General features: G+C 30.8%; 1 protein-coding gene across 6 annotated transcripts in view; it reads right to left on the minus strand.

Annotated features, from left to right (window-relative positions):
* LOC132721337 (cilium assembly protein DZIP1L-like) overlaps nucleotides 1–15,299 on the minus strand; it is a 34,992-nt gene extending 19,693 nt beyond the window's left edge. For 5 of the 6 annotated variants that reach the window (XM_060705628.1, XM_060705624.1, XM_060705625.1 and 2 more), the window contains exons 1-16: nucleotides 15,168–15,299; nucleotides 13,536–13,796; nucleotides 13,076–13,147; nucleotides 11,857–11,922; nucleotides 11,174–11,311; nucleotides 10,507–10,755; nucleotides 10,203–10,250; nucleotides 9,447–9,656; nucleotides 9,020–9,127; nucleotides 8,651–8,761; nucleotides 8,205–8,315; nucleotides 5,064–5,111; nucleotides 4,421–4,578; nucleotides 3,409–3,547; nucleotides 2,355–2,541; nucleotides 628–1,132 (exon numbers count right to left, since the gene is read on the minus strand). In XM_060705628.1, the coding sequence (XP_060561611.1) occupies nucleotides 628–1,132; nucleotides 2,355–2,541; nucleotides 3,409–3,547; nucleotides 4,421–4,578; nucleotides 5,064–5,111; nucleotides 8,205–8,315; nucleotides 8,651–8,761; nucleotides 9,020–9,127; nucleotides 9,447–9,656; nucleotides 10,203–10,250; nucleotides 10,507–10,755; nucleotides 11,174–11,311; nucleotides 11,857–11,922; nucleotides 13,076–13,147; nucleotides 13,536–13,796 (2,411 nt within the window). In that variant the 5' untranslated portion in view covers nucleotides 15,168–15,299. The remainder of the gene's footprint in view (nucleotides 1–627; nucleotides 1,133–2,354; nucleotides 2,542–3,408; nucleotides 3,548–4,420; nucleotides 4,579–5,063; nucleotides 5,112–8,204; nucleotides 8,316–8,650; nucleotides 8,762–9,019; nucleotides 9,128–9,446; nucleotides 9,657–10,202; nucleotides 10,251–10,506; nucleotides 10,756–11,173; nucleotides 11,312–11,856; nucleotides 11,923–13,075; nucleotides 13,148–13,535; nucleotides 13,797–15,167) is intronic. The other variant, XM_060705629.1, reaches the window with a different exon arrangement.
* Between the last annotated feature and the right edge of the window lie 1,633 nt (nucleotides 15,300–16,932).

Consider the following 16,932-nt stretch of genomic DNA (forward strand, 5'->3'; position numbering starts at 1 on the left):
CATTTTTACATGCATAGCTTCAGTTCACAAACAAAAGTTTCTTCCCTTTTACACAGTATACCGTTTCGCAACAGTTCTTATTTCATTTTGGCCAGGAAAATGATCATTTTAAAATAGAGACTAAGTCTTTTAATTGAAGCTGTTTTATTATAGTCTCTGATTCATTTTGTAAATAAAAGCTAAGATTATTTTGTCAAATTACAAAAGGGGCTTAACTCTAACAGAACAAATAAACAATGTCTCTTATATCAAGTGGTGTACTTTAAAGTGACATTATGCCTATCAATGGGAATACATGGCCAAAGGATTTTTTTGTAATATCCATCTGAATTTGCCTGTAACATTCAATTTATAAAAAGAGTTGGGTAGTCTTTTCATATTTTAGGCAGATTTATATTTTATCCGAAAACAAATTAAAGTAACAACCTTTGTTTAATCACCATTATAACAGTCAAACTTTTGATATATATAGTCAATTCAACTCAACTTGACAATGAAAAAACCGGTATTATGTCACTTTAAAACACTATGGTTTTGTTTGTGCAATACAACAATACAAACCTGTATTACGCATAATTTAACAAATTAAAAAGCAAAGTATCAAAAAAAAAAAAATTAAGTCAATACCTGTCAGAATCCAACCAATCATCATCATCTTCATCATCATCATTTAAAGGCTTGGAAATGACAGTTTTCACTTGTTGTCTGGGTGCAGGAGACGGTTGTTGTTGTTGCTGCTGACGAGATTGAGGTGTTGGAAAGCCTGGTCTTGATGGAGCAGGAGGTACAGACCCGGGTTTAGCTTGCATCACTGCAACTGGTCTTCGTGATGCAAAGACTGGTTCCTCTTCAGATTCAGTCTCGTCTTCTTCATCATCAGAGTCCCACTGGGTGCTTGTATAGTCCACACTGGAACCAGTCTTACGAAGAGGACTCTCAGCCCTCCTGGGGCTTGCGCCTCTTTGAGCAGGGCTTTGTGATCGTGCTGGTGCTCTAGGAGCTTGTTGGGTCCGGGCGGCAGCTTGTCGAACTTGTGGACTTGGACCTCTGACTGGTGAACCACTACTGCCAAGCCCAGAAGTAGGAATAGACTGTGAACTCCCATACCCTGCATTACTCACTGGTCTACGACCTGTCAAAAATGACACATAGTTTTAGTTTTATACTTCTTAATAACTTCTTTCACTCATTCTTAATTACTACTCCTTTTATTCTGTGAAACCAAAACATGACTTGCAGTTATATACAGTATGTTTAAAGTATCCCTTTTTTAAATTACATAACAAGTTAAGCTGGATATATATATTCATATATATTCAAAAGTTGTAGACCCTTCCTTACTAAAAGATTGCATCAGCAATTTGTAATCTTGTAAATTCAAAATTTGCTTTAACAGAAATTCATATTACATTAGCAATATTCCCCATTCAGGTCAATGAAAATAATTAAAATAAAAGAAGACATCTTTACCAGTGCTTGCAATTAACAATGCTTACTGCACAAATTCTTTTAAATTTTTCTTTCAAGAGAAAAAATGTTGACAAATTCATATTAATAGTTATAAAGATTTTTGACAGGATATATGGCGCTATATAAACAGTTGTTTGTTAATATATATTGCAATCAACCATTTAAATACCGCCATATAACTTGTAAATAGAGGATATTTGTTTGTTTTGCATGTAAGATTGAAATATAATTTCACTGAGTGAACACCAGATGCAATATTTTCAAGAGTGGCGTAGCCACGAGTGAAAATATAATAGCTGGTGTTCACAAATGAAATATATTTCAATCTTATATGTAAAACAAATAAATTTTCTTTTTATTTCATGCTTTTTAAGTGATTTTAAGTATTTTTTACTGATTTTGCCGCGTTACGTCGCGCATTCTCCTTTGTGACGTCATCACATCATGATGTCACAGCATCAGTTTTGAAATATAGTTCTGTTAAATTTCTCTAATTTTGTTACATTTTTAACATGATGTATGGTGGCATCGACTTTCTTTTCCTAAAGAAGCAAAATTTACGTATGACAGCATTTATTTCTGCCTGTTATTCCGTTTAGTTATGGTTCACTTTTCATCCGCATTCAGATATAGTCCGGCTTCAGTGAAAATTATATTTTATAAATTTCACAAGTGGTTTATCAGAATATAATCATCTGATATATTACAATAAAACACTGGAAAGCATGAAATAAGGAATTTATAATACTGCAAACTACCTTTTTTAGAGAAAAAAAGGGACATTTCTTCATAAATTGACAACAGCTGTGAATATAAAATCATATATCCAATGAAAAGCCACATAACAAATTTGCAGGATTATAAAAAAGTATTGTAATACATACTCGGGCCAGGTGGTGGGGATCTCTTCAGTGCCTTTAGCCTCTCTCTGGCCTGTGCCGTGGCAAAGTTGTCAAACTGGGACCTCAGGTCGGAGAATATTGCGCCATGATTCTTGACAAGAGTCTGTCTCCTGGTTCTCAAATGGGTCAGTTTACCATGTAATGTATCATCTGTGATGCCTTTGGTGCCCTGAAATATAACAATGACATCAAAACTTTGTATAATCCTTACACTACCATTGTATGCTGTATAAAATGGCTCAAAGACAGAAATGGCCAGGTTGCATTTGTATACCAAATATCATGAGGCTGCGATGTTATGAAAATTTTTCTACCATTGACCATCAAATTTATTTAAGTTCGTAAACAGGAAGCGGATGAGCAACAGACCTGAAATCGAATCCCATACTAGGGGACCATGTGTTAATGCTGTATACCAAATATCAAGAGGCTGTGGAAATAGTTATGGAGAAAACTGTTACGAAAAATTCCTACAATTGACCATTATTGTCGAAAATATAACTAAGTCTGTAAACAGAAAGTGGTTGAGCAACAGACTTGAAATCAACTCCAATGGTATGGGGCCATGTGTGATTCTGTAGAAGCTGTGGAAAGAAGTTGCTGAGAAAACTGTAACAAAAATTTCCTACCACAGACCATTAATGTCGAAAATTTAACTGAGTCGGTAAACAATAAGTGGATGACGGACAGACCTGAAATTGAATTCCACGGTATGAGACTAATTGCTGTATACCAGATATCAAGAGGCTGTGATAAGTAGTTGAAAAAACTGTTACGAAATTTTTTCCCAAATTGCCTGCCCAGTTATACTGCTTGTAATAGCTAGGTCTTTAACTTACAACATTTTTTCATGAATGTTCAATATCAAAATAAAAGTATTTAAATAAAAACAATAGAAATATGTAAAATATGTCTTGTAATTAAAGGTTGAGATGTGATTATGGCTGCTTATTTGTGCCATTTAGAATTTTCATCTCATCTCATGTAAACACTTGAGGTGGCACAAACTAGCCACCATACTGTGACTGTGACTTACAGGAGGTATTCCTATCTTCTCCAGCTGATCTTGTAACACTGACACCAGTTCATCTCTCATAATCTTCAATGTTGGATTCTTCCGTAACTGATCCAGAAACTGTGTTGTCCTTAATGTAACCTCTCCACTGTTCATAGTGCTGTAAAATTTAAATGAAATCCTTGAATCATTACATTTCTCTTTCTATACAGAACTACAAAATTTTGTAAAGTTTATATTTGTATTATTCTCTTGCCCTGAATGGAACTAGGATTAATCTCCTATGATTTTATTGGGATAACAATTGCATTATTTAAAGCCAGCAGTATGAAGTTAAGACCAGTAACTCTTTTTTAGTCACATAGGTTATTCATTACTGTCTTAGGTAAGTAAGGAGTTTAGTGAATGACAGTTTAGTTAGAAGATATTCATTTTGAGTAGATTTTTGTGGAATAATGCACAATTTAAGTTTAAATGTGTAGACCTTAGTAATAAAGTACAAAGCATTTAAACAATAAACTATGCATTATTCTACAACAATGCACTCAAAATTTTTAACTATTGAGATACTAGCATGCTAATAAAAAAAGAGAATTAATAAAAATATGTTGAACTAAATTGAGCATAGAAGTAATTTTCCTGATGTCATTTGGTTTATTGACGTCATATATGATGTCATATGTCAAGTCTACTCATAGATGTAACTATTTAAGAATATAATTGAGCCGTGCCATGACAAAACCAACATAATGGGTTTGCGACCAGCATAGATCCAGACCAGACTGCGCATCGGCGCAGTCTGACCAGGATCCATGCTGTTCGCTTACCAACCCTATTACAAGTAGAGAAACTGATAGCGAACAGCATGGTTCCTGATCAGACTGCGCAGGCTGGTCTGGATCCATGCTGGTCGCAAACACACTATGTTGGTTTTGTCTTGACGCGGCTCAGATAATGTTACTATGTTATGTATTAAATAGTTTTTCATTATGTCACTGGACCTATTCACAAGACTGAGTAAAAATTGACTCACCCTAGAGTTGCATTAGACCTGGCCGTCTCTAAAGCAGACTTCTGGTAACTAGACTGTGTTCCACTTCCTGTTCCAAATTCTGTTGTGTCATCCTCATCATCACTTGGTTCCATGCTTAAAATTCTAGTCTCAGTCTGCTGCTGTTGTTGTTGTTCAGCCTAAAACATTGGATGTAACATTTAAATTTTATCTTAAACATTTTTTATTTAAAGGGACTCCACTCAGATTCTTTTGACATGACAGAACTGGAAATAACTTTTCGAGATTAATGTTCCATTTGATGTAGATCTAGACAATTAATTTATATGCAAAATTTCAGATCATTTGCTCACTTTGTGGATCCGGTGTACATATATATAAAGATATATTTTTTATCTCAAAGTTACTTCTTCTAACCACATCATTTTTCAACAATGATTTAAGGATTCCAGATATGGTGAAAATCAACCACTCAAATGCTGTAATAATAAATAACTGACCAAAAATCTCTAAAAATATATACAACAAAAGAGAAGAATTTTCAAGTTTTCCAATTTACATCAAAAAGGTATCATAAGCACCTAGTCAAGACTTTTAATTAAAAGCTACTAGAAATATAAACTGTACCATTTCAAATAAATTAATATAAAAAATGAAAACTTACAGATCTCTGCATTTCTTCCTGAATCAACTGTTCTTGTTCTCTTGTTTGCTGAAAAATTAAAATAATAAAATACAACACCATCATTATAATTATTCAATGTAATGATTCAATTCATTTTTTATGATAGAATGAGAGTGATGTTCTTAATATAGATGCAATGTTTTCTTTATTACTTCTTAGTGATTTTAGTTTAGTTTAAATTTTAAGGGTGTACTCAAACACGCAAGGAAATACGAACAATATATTCTGTTAATTTCAGTGCTGAATATTTTTTTTTTTTTTTCTGAATTTTGGTCGGTAAATGTACCTTTCTTATCAATGAGAAGAATAATCCCTACAAAATGTGACCTTAGTGCAGAAAGAGGTTAAGTCCATCCTAAATTTAAAATTTAATTTAATATCAAACTAAATTAAAGGCCAGTATTTTTTTTTAAGTTTCCAGGTATTTTTTATAACAAATATTGAACACAATAACAAATAGTTATGCCATTTATCAGTCTATGCTACAAATTAACATTATACATGATTGTAATAAACATAAAACATGGATCTTAAGATCTTAACCAAATTTTAGCACCTTTGAAATGACAAAAACTAAAATTAGAGTGTAAATGAAGGCTATATTTCACATATTTTAAAACTCCATTAGTCTGAAATTCTGAAATTTAACTTTACAATTATGGCATCATATTGAAATGGCTGAATAATATTATTCACTTAAATGATACACATTTATATATTTTTGCTTGGGTTTTACGGTGACTTTCCAGCTTTACTGGTGGAAGGAGACCTCATATGCCCTTCTATGCATTATTTCTGGCACCAACGGGCACCCAAGTTATATACATTGTATTATACATTATTGATAACTACTTAAGGTATGAGCCACCTAATGCATTACCTCCACTTTGAAGAGTACTCAAATAGGCTAGAACTACTGTCAACTGCATTGTAACTGAGGGGCGCGGGTTCAAGCCCCAGAAGAGGCAACTTTTTTTTCTTTCTTTTTTTTTTCTTTGAACATTATTTGTGTTTCTCAGATCACTCTTGATAAGAAAAAAGTGTTTCATTTTAATTATAAAATTATTATTGGTATTTATTGGCTAAATTGTGCCAAATTTTTTATCAAATATGGTACCTGATATTTTCAAAGTCTAATAAAATAAAAACTAGACGGTAAAAGTATTTTATATTTGACAAGCGCATCCAATATACTTTTAAGAAAATTTATGCAAACTTTGAAAACAGCCCCTGATTTGAGTAAATTTTAGGGATATTTTGAATAAGGCCCTCCAAGTAGAAAAATGATCAAATAACTACTTAAAATGGGTGGGGTAGGGTAACATTTATATACATATTTCAAACATTTTGAGTAGAAACAATAATTTTGCTGGGTCATTTGTTAGCTGAATGCTATTATTTGTTTCTGAAATATTTTCTATAGGAAAACATTATTTCATAATGATAATATAATAGAATAATAAGAGTTTCTCATTTCTGAAAAAGAGCCCTTTTAATAGCCAAGTTTAACTTTAGAAAAATCTCCATAACTCAGAAACCATATGGTAAACTTTGTTTAAATTTTGCATTCTTGTGTCTTTTAAGGTATATAACTGACCTATGTTGTCAATTTTGTAGTTCCTTATAGTGCCCATTAGGGGGCTCATACCTTAATACAGACTATCACTGTTACCATTATTTAGAGGTTACCTATTATATGGATAATGAGACATTCCTAAGCAAAAAGACAACAATTTTTTAAACAGGTATGATAACATATGTTTGTTAGTTGTATGTAACAGTCTCTAAAATGAAGATTCCGCTTAATTTACAGCAGCATGCTTTTCAGTAAAACTCTGAAATTAGTGTTTATAACAATCTATGTAAACTGTTTCAAGCTATAGACATGTATAATTATGAGTAAACTCAAGGCAAAATGTGGGTGTTAGTATGAGGGAATGCAGTTAACCCAAAACACTAGAGGAATGAATGTTAATGAAATCAAGAATGAACATGGATGAACAAATGGTGAATTCATGTTGTTTTTGGTTATTATACCTTTGGCCTTTTTAAAGCACTTTTGGGTAATTGATAATCTTTTGGCTGTAATGAGTATATAAATGAAACATGAATGAAAATATAGTTATGAGAATCTTATGCACTGACTGATTTAAAGTTCAATATGACACTACCATAACTTAATTTGGTTTCAGGATATGTTATGACAAAGATACAATGAAAGACTATTATATATTAATTAATTATTAAAGGTACATGATGTATGTGTTTTAAGTACATGTGTATAAATGAATAATGTTCAATGAATCTGCAAAACAAGTTAACTGAAAAAGAAATATGATATATGTTACTAAATAAAGAACTAAACATTATCTTTACATTCCATTATCAGTCCAATAAAAAATCTTGTAGACAGATATTATGACAAATAATTTAGGCCATGTCATTATTCAAAGCGATAAAATAAAAAAAAAGTTGTTAATCTGTAAAATGAATGTTTGGAAAAAAACAACAGAAAAATGATCATATTACACTGGATGCCATAACAAGACACTGTGCATGTAATACTTTAACATTGTGATAAATTGTAAACATTTCATAACTTTAAAACTGCATCTGTGCTATAACATATTACAATGTGAAACAACCATACTTTCAAAAGTGAAACCATTATGTGGTAAGGTGAATAATCAATGCATTGACAGTTTTTCTTTCATCAACAACAGCACAAATGATACATGATGATAATACATATAGTAATAGCCTTGTTTTCAGATTTGAAAAACAAAGAAAACCCATTGTGCCACCTGCTTTTTTACTCTTTAAAAGCTGTGGTCAAAACTGACAAACCTGTAGAGAATATCAGGAAAGATGACCAGCCTTTTATTTGACATTCCGAGAAACTGTCAGTCAGCAGCTCAGTATTGGTATTGTAATCTTATCCAATCAATATTAACAATGGAAAAATTCTTAATTGGAATACAATGTCATTAAGGCAAAGGTCTCGATTTTTCAAATATGCCAAGAAATATGCACACAGAGGTGAATAATCACATGCCCATGCCAAAGTGTCCATGCCTATGTACCCATGCTGATGTGCCAATGTTTTAACACTGGTTATACCTTCATTTCCTTTACATCAGTGTTTACTTCATCCTCAGACACTGATGTCTCCGATGATGAAGGTGATGGAACTGAGAGCTTTATCTGAGGATTTTTTGTTGGAGGTTTTTTCTATATCATAAACATGTATAGATTAACTTTACATCAGGAAAAAAAATTATAAAGGGATTTTAAGAATTTGAATCTTCCATGCTGATTAAAAATTAAAAAAAAAATTTTGTCATAAGCTAAGTCTTTTTGGCCTTTGGTTTTTTTAAACCTTTTTCTTTTGCGTAAACCAGACAAACTTCCTTTTATTTTCGTATTTTTTCACCAAAATAAAATCCAAACATTTGATAGTCAATTAACACGGTATCAACTTATCCAAACTTTGTGCAAAATATCCTGAATTCTTGTTTTTTTATTGTTATTTTTTATCTTTCTACACTCCATAAAGAGTTACCTACCCTGATTAGCTCTTGAACCTCTTCTTGTTGTTGTTGTACCAAGGCCGAGTTTTCTCCCTTCGCTTTCCTTCTAGCAAGCTCTTGGCTAGTTTTTTCTAATGCACTATTCAACTAGAAAATAAAATAATTTCAATATTTGTACACAACTGTCATAACCTTAGATATGTTAGATATATTACTATAACCAACACAGTACAATAAATGGCTTGCACCTGATAGGGTTTGAAACCACACTGCCTCAACCCTTAGATTACTAGTCTGATGCGCCACAACAACACTTAATAACTATACACACTTATATGTTGTTTTACAAAATTTGTAACTTACACTTCATTTAATATATATTAAAATAATTAATTCTTTAAATACCTTTCCAAGGTCGTTTGCATGTTGTTTTTTCATCTCATTCACCTTTCTCTGCCAGTGTTTATCTTGTTTTTCTATCTTGGACTGTACAGATGTCTCTACATTGTGCATCTGTTGAAATATCACAATATATCTATACATTACTATACTATATTTGCAGATACAATTTGGTGATTTTATTTACTTGTTTGCTTGTATTATAGGGGAACTGAAGCTTAAAAGTATTCGAGTCATCTTCAGGGGGCAGGTCTGAGTTGTTTTTTATTCTTTCATCTTTTTTTCATTCTTCAATCAGTTAAAATTAAGAATACAAAGCTCAAGATAGATTTCAAAGAAGATATTAACCACTATATACTTACGGTCATGTTCTTTTTGATGAAAGTTTATAAATTTATTGATTTTCTTCAAAATTTTATTTTTATCAACATACCTGATCTTGTAACTGTTCTTTCAACATGGCCACCTCTTCTCGTTGTTGACGTAACAAGTTCCTATCCTCCTCGTCATCTTGAAGGTCACCGAGATTTGACCTTTTCTTCCCACCTTTCATCTCATTGAGAACCCTCTCTGATGCTTGATATTTCTCGTTCACATCATGTAGCTCCTTCATAAACATTTCCTTCATTCTTTCCATCTCATTCTGTAATAGTTTCCAATTTCATTTTAATTTTCAATGTATAACTCTTTAAATTTTCAATGGATAACCATTTAAATTTTTTAATGGATATCAATTTGAATTTTCAATGGATAATCATTTAAATTTTCAATGGATAACCATTTAAATTTTCAATGGATAACCATTTTCTTTTAATTTTCAATGGATAACCATTTTCTTTTAATTTTCAACCATGGATAACCATGTCAGATACAGGAAAAGAAATAAATATCAGTCTAAGAGAGAAATATCTTAGAATATTTATACAAGAAACAGTGCAGTGGTAAAAGACAGAATGTATAAGACTATGTCTTTGTCATTAACAATAACATCTTATTATTTATTGAATAAGCCACTTTACCACATATCTGAAGCAGTGAACATATACATGTAGTTTTATGCATAATATTGTACAGAATATGTAAATTTCATATACTTCTCAATATTTTTTATTTCAGCTTTATTCAATGCCAACTATGATGTGTATTCAATCATACTGTATACAATATACACATATATATCTACACATACCTGCTGTTCTGGTGACAAATCCTCATGCTGTTCAAATCTTTGACCAGTCTAATAAAATATAAAAAAAATCATGTTTTGAACACTAATTATAAAGAATGTCAATCCTTCATCATTATAATCAACATAATTATGCAAGACCAAAACATTTATTTAATAAATCAGATTATGAGACACCTTAACATATGATTATAAAATGAAATAAATCCAAGAGATACTTGATGATAAAAGAATGGGAACAAGCAAGATAAATCAGGTACTTCAGAATAATTTTACTTCTAAATTAGAAAAAAAATTTTGCACTCACTTTTTCAATTTGTTTTCTTGCTTTTCTTTCATGATGTAATTGAGACTCTGTGTGTTTTAATCTTTCCCTGATTTCCTGTAATTCTTGCTCTAAAGCTGTGTTCATTTTGATTGGACCTTGCTGTGGTGCTGAGCCAGGTTCCTGACCCGAAGAGTCCTTGCTACTCTGTTGAGCGTATTCCCCATGCCGTCTCTGTATATGAGACTGGAGAAATGAGTTGTTTAAGAACGCTTTTGAACAAAAGGGACACTGAAAAACAAGAGCAGAAAATATAAATTAAATATGTTATTTCAGGAATATATTGTATGACATATAAAATTCCAAACTACTGCAGCATTTATTAATGGTAATGAAGCAGTGACGATAATGTTTTCATAAATGGTAAACCAAGTATTAGAAGCTACAGCAAATATCCAGTAACCTTTAGTAATTAATAAACATTACACCTTTGTTAAAACTCTATAAACACAATATTATATATTTATGATATCATACATAATGGTAGCTATAATAAAACATATACATGTATGTCTTGTGCTACTAAAGACATACTTATACAAAGTTTCAATGGTGCACAGTTTATAAGACATTTTTCCTTAAAGTTGAACCACTACTTATAATTATTCCAGCAATTATAAAATGGAACAATTACTACAGGTAAAGTTACCTTATTGTAGCTGCCTGACCCTGCATGTATAAGTTGTTGCTGCGCTACAAGTAACTTTTTACGTTTATGACTTTCTTTCTTTACTGCTGTTAGCTCTTCTTTAAGTTTGGCAAGAGTGGCTTTCGTCTCTTCATGTTCCTACAACATGTAAGTAATAATGTGTTGAACAACAACACGGTATATTGAGCATTTAACATGCACAGATCACAATACAAAATCATTTTATCCTAAAAAATCATAAAATTACTTTTATCAGTATGATAAATAGCTTGTAAAGTCGATTTGGTGGAGAGAACAATTGTTTTTAACATCTACTGTGAATTTCATGACTGGTTTATACTTGGGGAAGCAAAATGAAGTGTTGGGTAATACATGAACATCTATCTCTTAACCCTAAGAGAAAACACCCTATGTCACCTGTCAGAAAGGTCCACACATAAAATTGAGATCATTTTATTTTAGTCAAGAAGTCTAAATATCATGAAACAATGTTACAGGACTTATGTGTCACCAATATTCATTTTTGATGAAGCATACTCGAGAAAGACTTCAGATCTGCTTTTAGCTTTTATCAAAGTCAAGTTATTCATAACAGTACAGTCTCTATCTCAATCAGAAACAAATGTATATGTATTTATAAAAAAGATTTTATAATATATTTTAGAAAATTACATATAACTTACCTCATTTGATTTTTTCAAGCTACCTTCAAGACTACTCAACTTGGAAGTGAGAAATTCTTGTGAGTGCTGGAAATAAAATTGAAAGAATATTTTACTGTATATTTTCTATACAAATAATAGTTTGGAAAAAAGGAAAAACAATTTGCAATGACATAGATCAATCGACCTCTTTTATATCACATGATACGTTATTATTTTCTGTTCAGTAGGGTAAGGGTTGAGAGGGTCATAAGCTAAAAAATTGCTCATAAAATTATGGGACCAAAATAATTGAATATCATAATATTACTTCTAGTTATTTTTATTTTCAATGTATTTCAATAAAATAAATTTTCTTTCAAGAATAAACAAATGAAGAAATTTTTCTTTTAAGAATGGACAAAAGAATGTAAAATTTTGTATCAAGTTTTATCAAAAAAAAAATTAAATATTCTAACAAGTAGACACAAATAAAAAATATTGTTATTTATAATAAGTTATAAATAGCTGACTTTCATCCATTATTAAAAGATTAACTTTTCTATTCCATTAAACTGTTAAACCCATAAAAAATGGTGTTGATTGTATTTTGATGGCATTATTTTGTGAAAGATTAATAAGATTGTTAACCTAGATACAGTTTTCACCCACTTGTATAATCTTACATGTTTATAGATATTGAACCAATATACCATGCTATAATTCCTGTTAGAACATGACAAAGAGTGGTTTATTTTCTAATCCTGATGTTATCAATTTATTTATATCTAGATAATTGGTTTGTTATCAACCACCTGCTGCTTCTTATCCTCTTGAAGATATTATGTGAATTAAAATTATTTTCATGAAAATTTTGAAAATGTATTTAAAAGTTAAATATTGTGAGGTGTACACAGAAAGTAAATTGCAAATGGCATTTCAAATCCATATAAATTACCAAAAAGAGGTCAAAATATGCAAAATAACCCTTACGCAAAAATATGATAATGAATACTACAAAATTAGTTATTAATCCCATATACATGTAACATGTAAATTATTATATGAATCTTTAATCTTTTCACTTTTCTTAAAATCCTAGTACACATTTCTAAAGTTTGATTTCCTTGAAAAATAATGTTTATGCATTTCTGAAAATATTATATTTTGACTACTTGAAATATTGTTAGATTGAGGCATTTTGTTTAAAGTCCAATTACATTAATAAAACGTTACTAAGTTTTGTAAATTTTATACATACCAATAAATATTCTATTGACAACTGTGCAAGCTTGAAAATCTTCAAGAAATTTGGATCAACCATTCGCATATCCTACAATTCAAATGTATATACAAACATGATCTCTTTTTTTCCAAATGACTGTAGCTTCCACCAAATGTTATTTTATTGTTGGTTAACACAATAGTTTGCAAAGTTTGTAAATATTTATGCTAAATAACAATTGGTACATTCACCATCTATAAACTCTAACATAATTCATCATAATTTAATAGGATTACCCAAATAATTGCACTAAGATGACTAATTATAAATGTGCATCCTTACAAGAAATGCAAAATCGTCTTAAATATTATTTCTGTAAATCATTTTATCAATTCAATATATCTCTAAAATTGATCAATAGTTTTATGTAAACAGAATTAGCATTAATTAACTTGTTAAAATTTCCGAAATAAGATTAAGAGAAATCTTTACACACCATTTCCCCTTCAATATTACAGAAGGTAATGTTCATAATATTGTCTTGAAGGGCATTGAAATCAAGTGTTCGAGCAACAGCATCAATGTCTATCGATGCTATCCTTCTCCAGTCAATCTTCTCGAAACGTTTCCGAAATGCGAAACTCCGCCCATTTGTCTCTGGAGTCTGTTGAAAGCTGGGACCAGGATAGGCACTGTCATAAAACTGACTGCTCTGGTAGTGCATGGCCGAGGGAGGGGGCATAAATTTTGTAGCCATCTACAACATAACAAATTAAGTATCATCTCAGTTATCATAACTCATATACTTGTTTGATGAAAAAATGAATTAAGTGGATCATGATAAAACAGCATAATAGTAAGATGACGTAAGGTTTTAGAAATTATTCTTCAAATCTTATTAGTCACTATGTTACAGTATAGAGTTTCAGACAAGACAGATTAACATATTTTCAATGTGCTTTGGAACACCAACTTTTTTAGGTTTGGGAGTCCAAGGACTACTATTTCGAAAAATCCCAGTGAGAACCCTGATTCACTTTGACTAACTAGTGTTCCTGACAAGCATGTACAATGAAGATGTATCAGTGATACGTTCATAGAACAGAATAACTTTTATTCCAATCAAGGGTCATGTTAAATGACATATAAATCACAATAATAATGAGATCAAATAAAGACATTAAAAAAACTAAAACTTGATTTGTATTATATTAACAACAAATTGAACAATGAACTCAAAGAAAAACATACAACTTTCCACTATTTCATTTATTTAACATTTTCATTATGATCAGAATTCTATTAACAATGCAGTGTTCGAAATTAGCAATAGTCCGATAGCCCCTGACTACTAAATTTCTCCTTGGGCTACCAACTTTTCACAGTAACAAGCCCGAAGAGACTACTGTATTTTCAGAGGCACTATAAACAACTGTTTTGAACAAATGAATCGTGCTAGTGAAATGTCTTTTGGGCTAGTGTATATTTTAATCTGGTAGTCCGACCGGCCTAGTGGATTCAAATCCGAATTTCTTACACTGACAATGATTATGGATATCAAAATAACACTTTTTTTGAAGAAATATTACTTGAACTACTTTGTACAAAATTAACTGAAATAAACACTTTCAATGATGAAACAGTACTAACTAGATCTACTATAGAAATAGGAAACTCTGAAAGCATCATTAAATTTATATAGGCACACTTATATGATAGTAATTTGAGTGACTTACCGTCTTAATTACTCCAATTATTAATAATTATGACCATCATAAGGTTAGATGTTGCCTTAATATGCTGTGTCAAACATATCTTTAAGTGTGAAAAACATGTTTAGGCATGTTCTCACAAGCAAGTAAAAACGTAAACAATAATAATCTGGGGATAGTGCTGTTTGCAATTAAACTTCAACTTCATCCCGACATGCGCAAAACAATCAATTAAGGTTGTTTCACTTCATATCATTGGCGTTCTATTATTTCACACCTGTTGATGCACCTGAACATTTTAGCGACCTTAGTAACATGACCTAAAGACGACCAAAGTGAAACAGGGGATTATAGAAAAGTATAATAATAAAGTTGCATTAAAGAAAATAATTAATAAATGATAAAATCAAGATTACCTTTTACATTTTTCTGTTATGAAGGGCTCAAATCACTAAAAAGTACAAAATAATTCCCTTGTTTCAGCTTGTATTCTCCATATTGGAATTCGATAGACTGGTTTAAATTACAAGTAACGCTTTCTGCCGTATCGTACCGTACATATAAATTTGTTTCACGATATTTGAGAGACAAGGTGTGTATACAATGCCATTGATGGTAATAAAGGTCGTGATTGCATATTCATTGAAAAATAACTGGTATTGATGCTGTTGAAAGTTCGTTTTTATATGATGTCGATATGTCTTCTTTCTCTCAGACGTATATCTCATCAAAGGTTTCTTAAATTGTTTATGCTAAAAACAACCATATAATGGCGTCGTCAGTATACACCATTTGAAAGTTAAATATTTATCTATTGCTGCATCTAAAACATTGATAACTTTTTATGCCGTTCACAGCAAATATATCCATAAAGCCAGGTTTTCGTCATATGCATCAGTTAATAAAAAGTTCTCTTCAAAAATGGTTTTATTTAAATATTTTATTTATTTATTTATAACCTGCAGCCAAAGACAAATGTATAAGCTTTCTGAAAATGTATCATTTATTGACATTGATATTTGGTTAAAATATAGTATAAGTTTTACTAGCACGCATGATATCTTAACTGGCTAGGCAGTTACCTATCTCTGATATACATGTATGTATCTGATTATATACATAAAAAACTTATTTATTTACATGCCAATTATCTTTTTACTTTCAAAAGCGTTTCTATGGCTAGTACACCAACTAGAAAGGTCTTTGAGCCAAGAAATTTCCCATTGTGTGTAATATTAGTTAAATTTTATCCATTCTTAAAATTTTTCATTGACTCCTAGACTATATGTTGGTATTTTGTTTTCAGTTTTAGCAGAAGAAAACCTTTCATAGGATAGCCGATATTCAACACATTCTCATTTCACAACTTTTTACTTAATATCATTATCTGGTATATAAAGTTCAGAAATGGCTATTAAATCAATTAAAGTATTCATTTTTCCTGGGACTGAGTATTTTTGCAACGAATCCTTTGAGACAGTACTTTACACGTTTTATTTATTTTCATTTATTTTTACTTTATCTTATTTATTTTTTATGGTTTAACAGCACCAACTTTCTTGTTTTCTCAAGATGTGTATTGTGAGAGATAGGCTGTATTATTATTTTCCCTAAGTAAAAATATATTAATGCACTATTTTGTATTATCTTGTAAACGCCCTTCTGGATGAATCAAGTACAATACATGTTTGGGGTGTAAAATGAAAAAAAAACGAACAACCAATCATAGTTAACAAAGACTATAAATTTGCATTTATCAGTATAGAATTTAAATATTTAACGTGTATATTTGTCATTGGTTGGATGCCCATCTTGGTTTTTGAGACTTAAAATAACACGCACAATTTATGCACCAATATCTTAAGGGAACCTAAGGGATATACATAAGAAATAAAACTATGACTTTCACTTGAAAAATTAGTTCAAATAACTTTAACTCTACGTAGCATGCCGAAATCAATTCCAGAACCTTAATTTCGAGAAAAACGTGCAAAGTCTGCACTAATACAAGTTTATCCATGATGCTTGCATCCAATAAATATACAATTATGACGTAGTATCTTTATCACAAATATACTTTGTATTTTAGAATAGAAAAATATAGTGATATCATATATAAATAAAATTAAATGTATAGTGATTTATACCGATGCAAATATTTAAGATAATCTTAACCACAGA

This window comes from Ruditapes philippinarum, unplaced genomic scaffold, assembly GCF_026571515.1.
Source record: "Ruditapes philippinarum isolate M1 unplaced genomic scaffold, ASM2657151v2 ctg2762_1_1_1_1, whole genome shotgun sequence".
In the NCBI taxonomy this organism is placed as follows: Eukaryota; Metazoa; Mollusca; class Bivalvia; order Venerida; family Veneridae; genus Ruditapes; species Ruditapes philippinarum.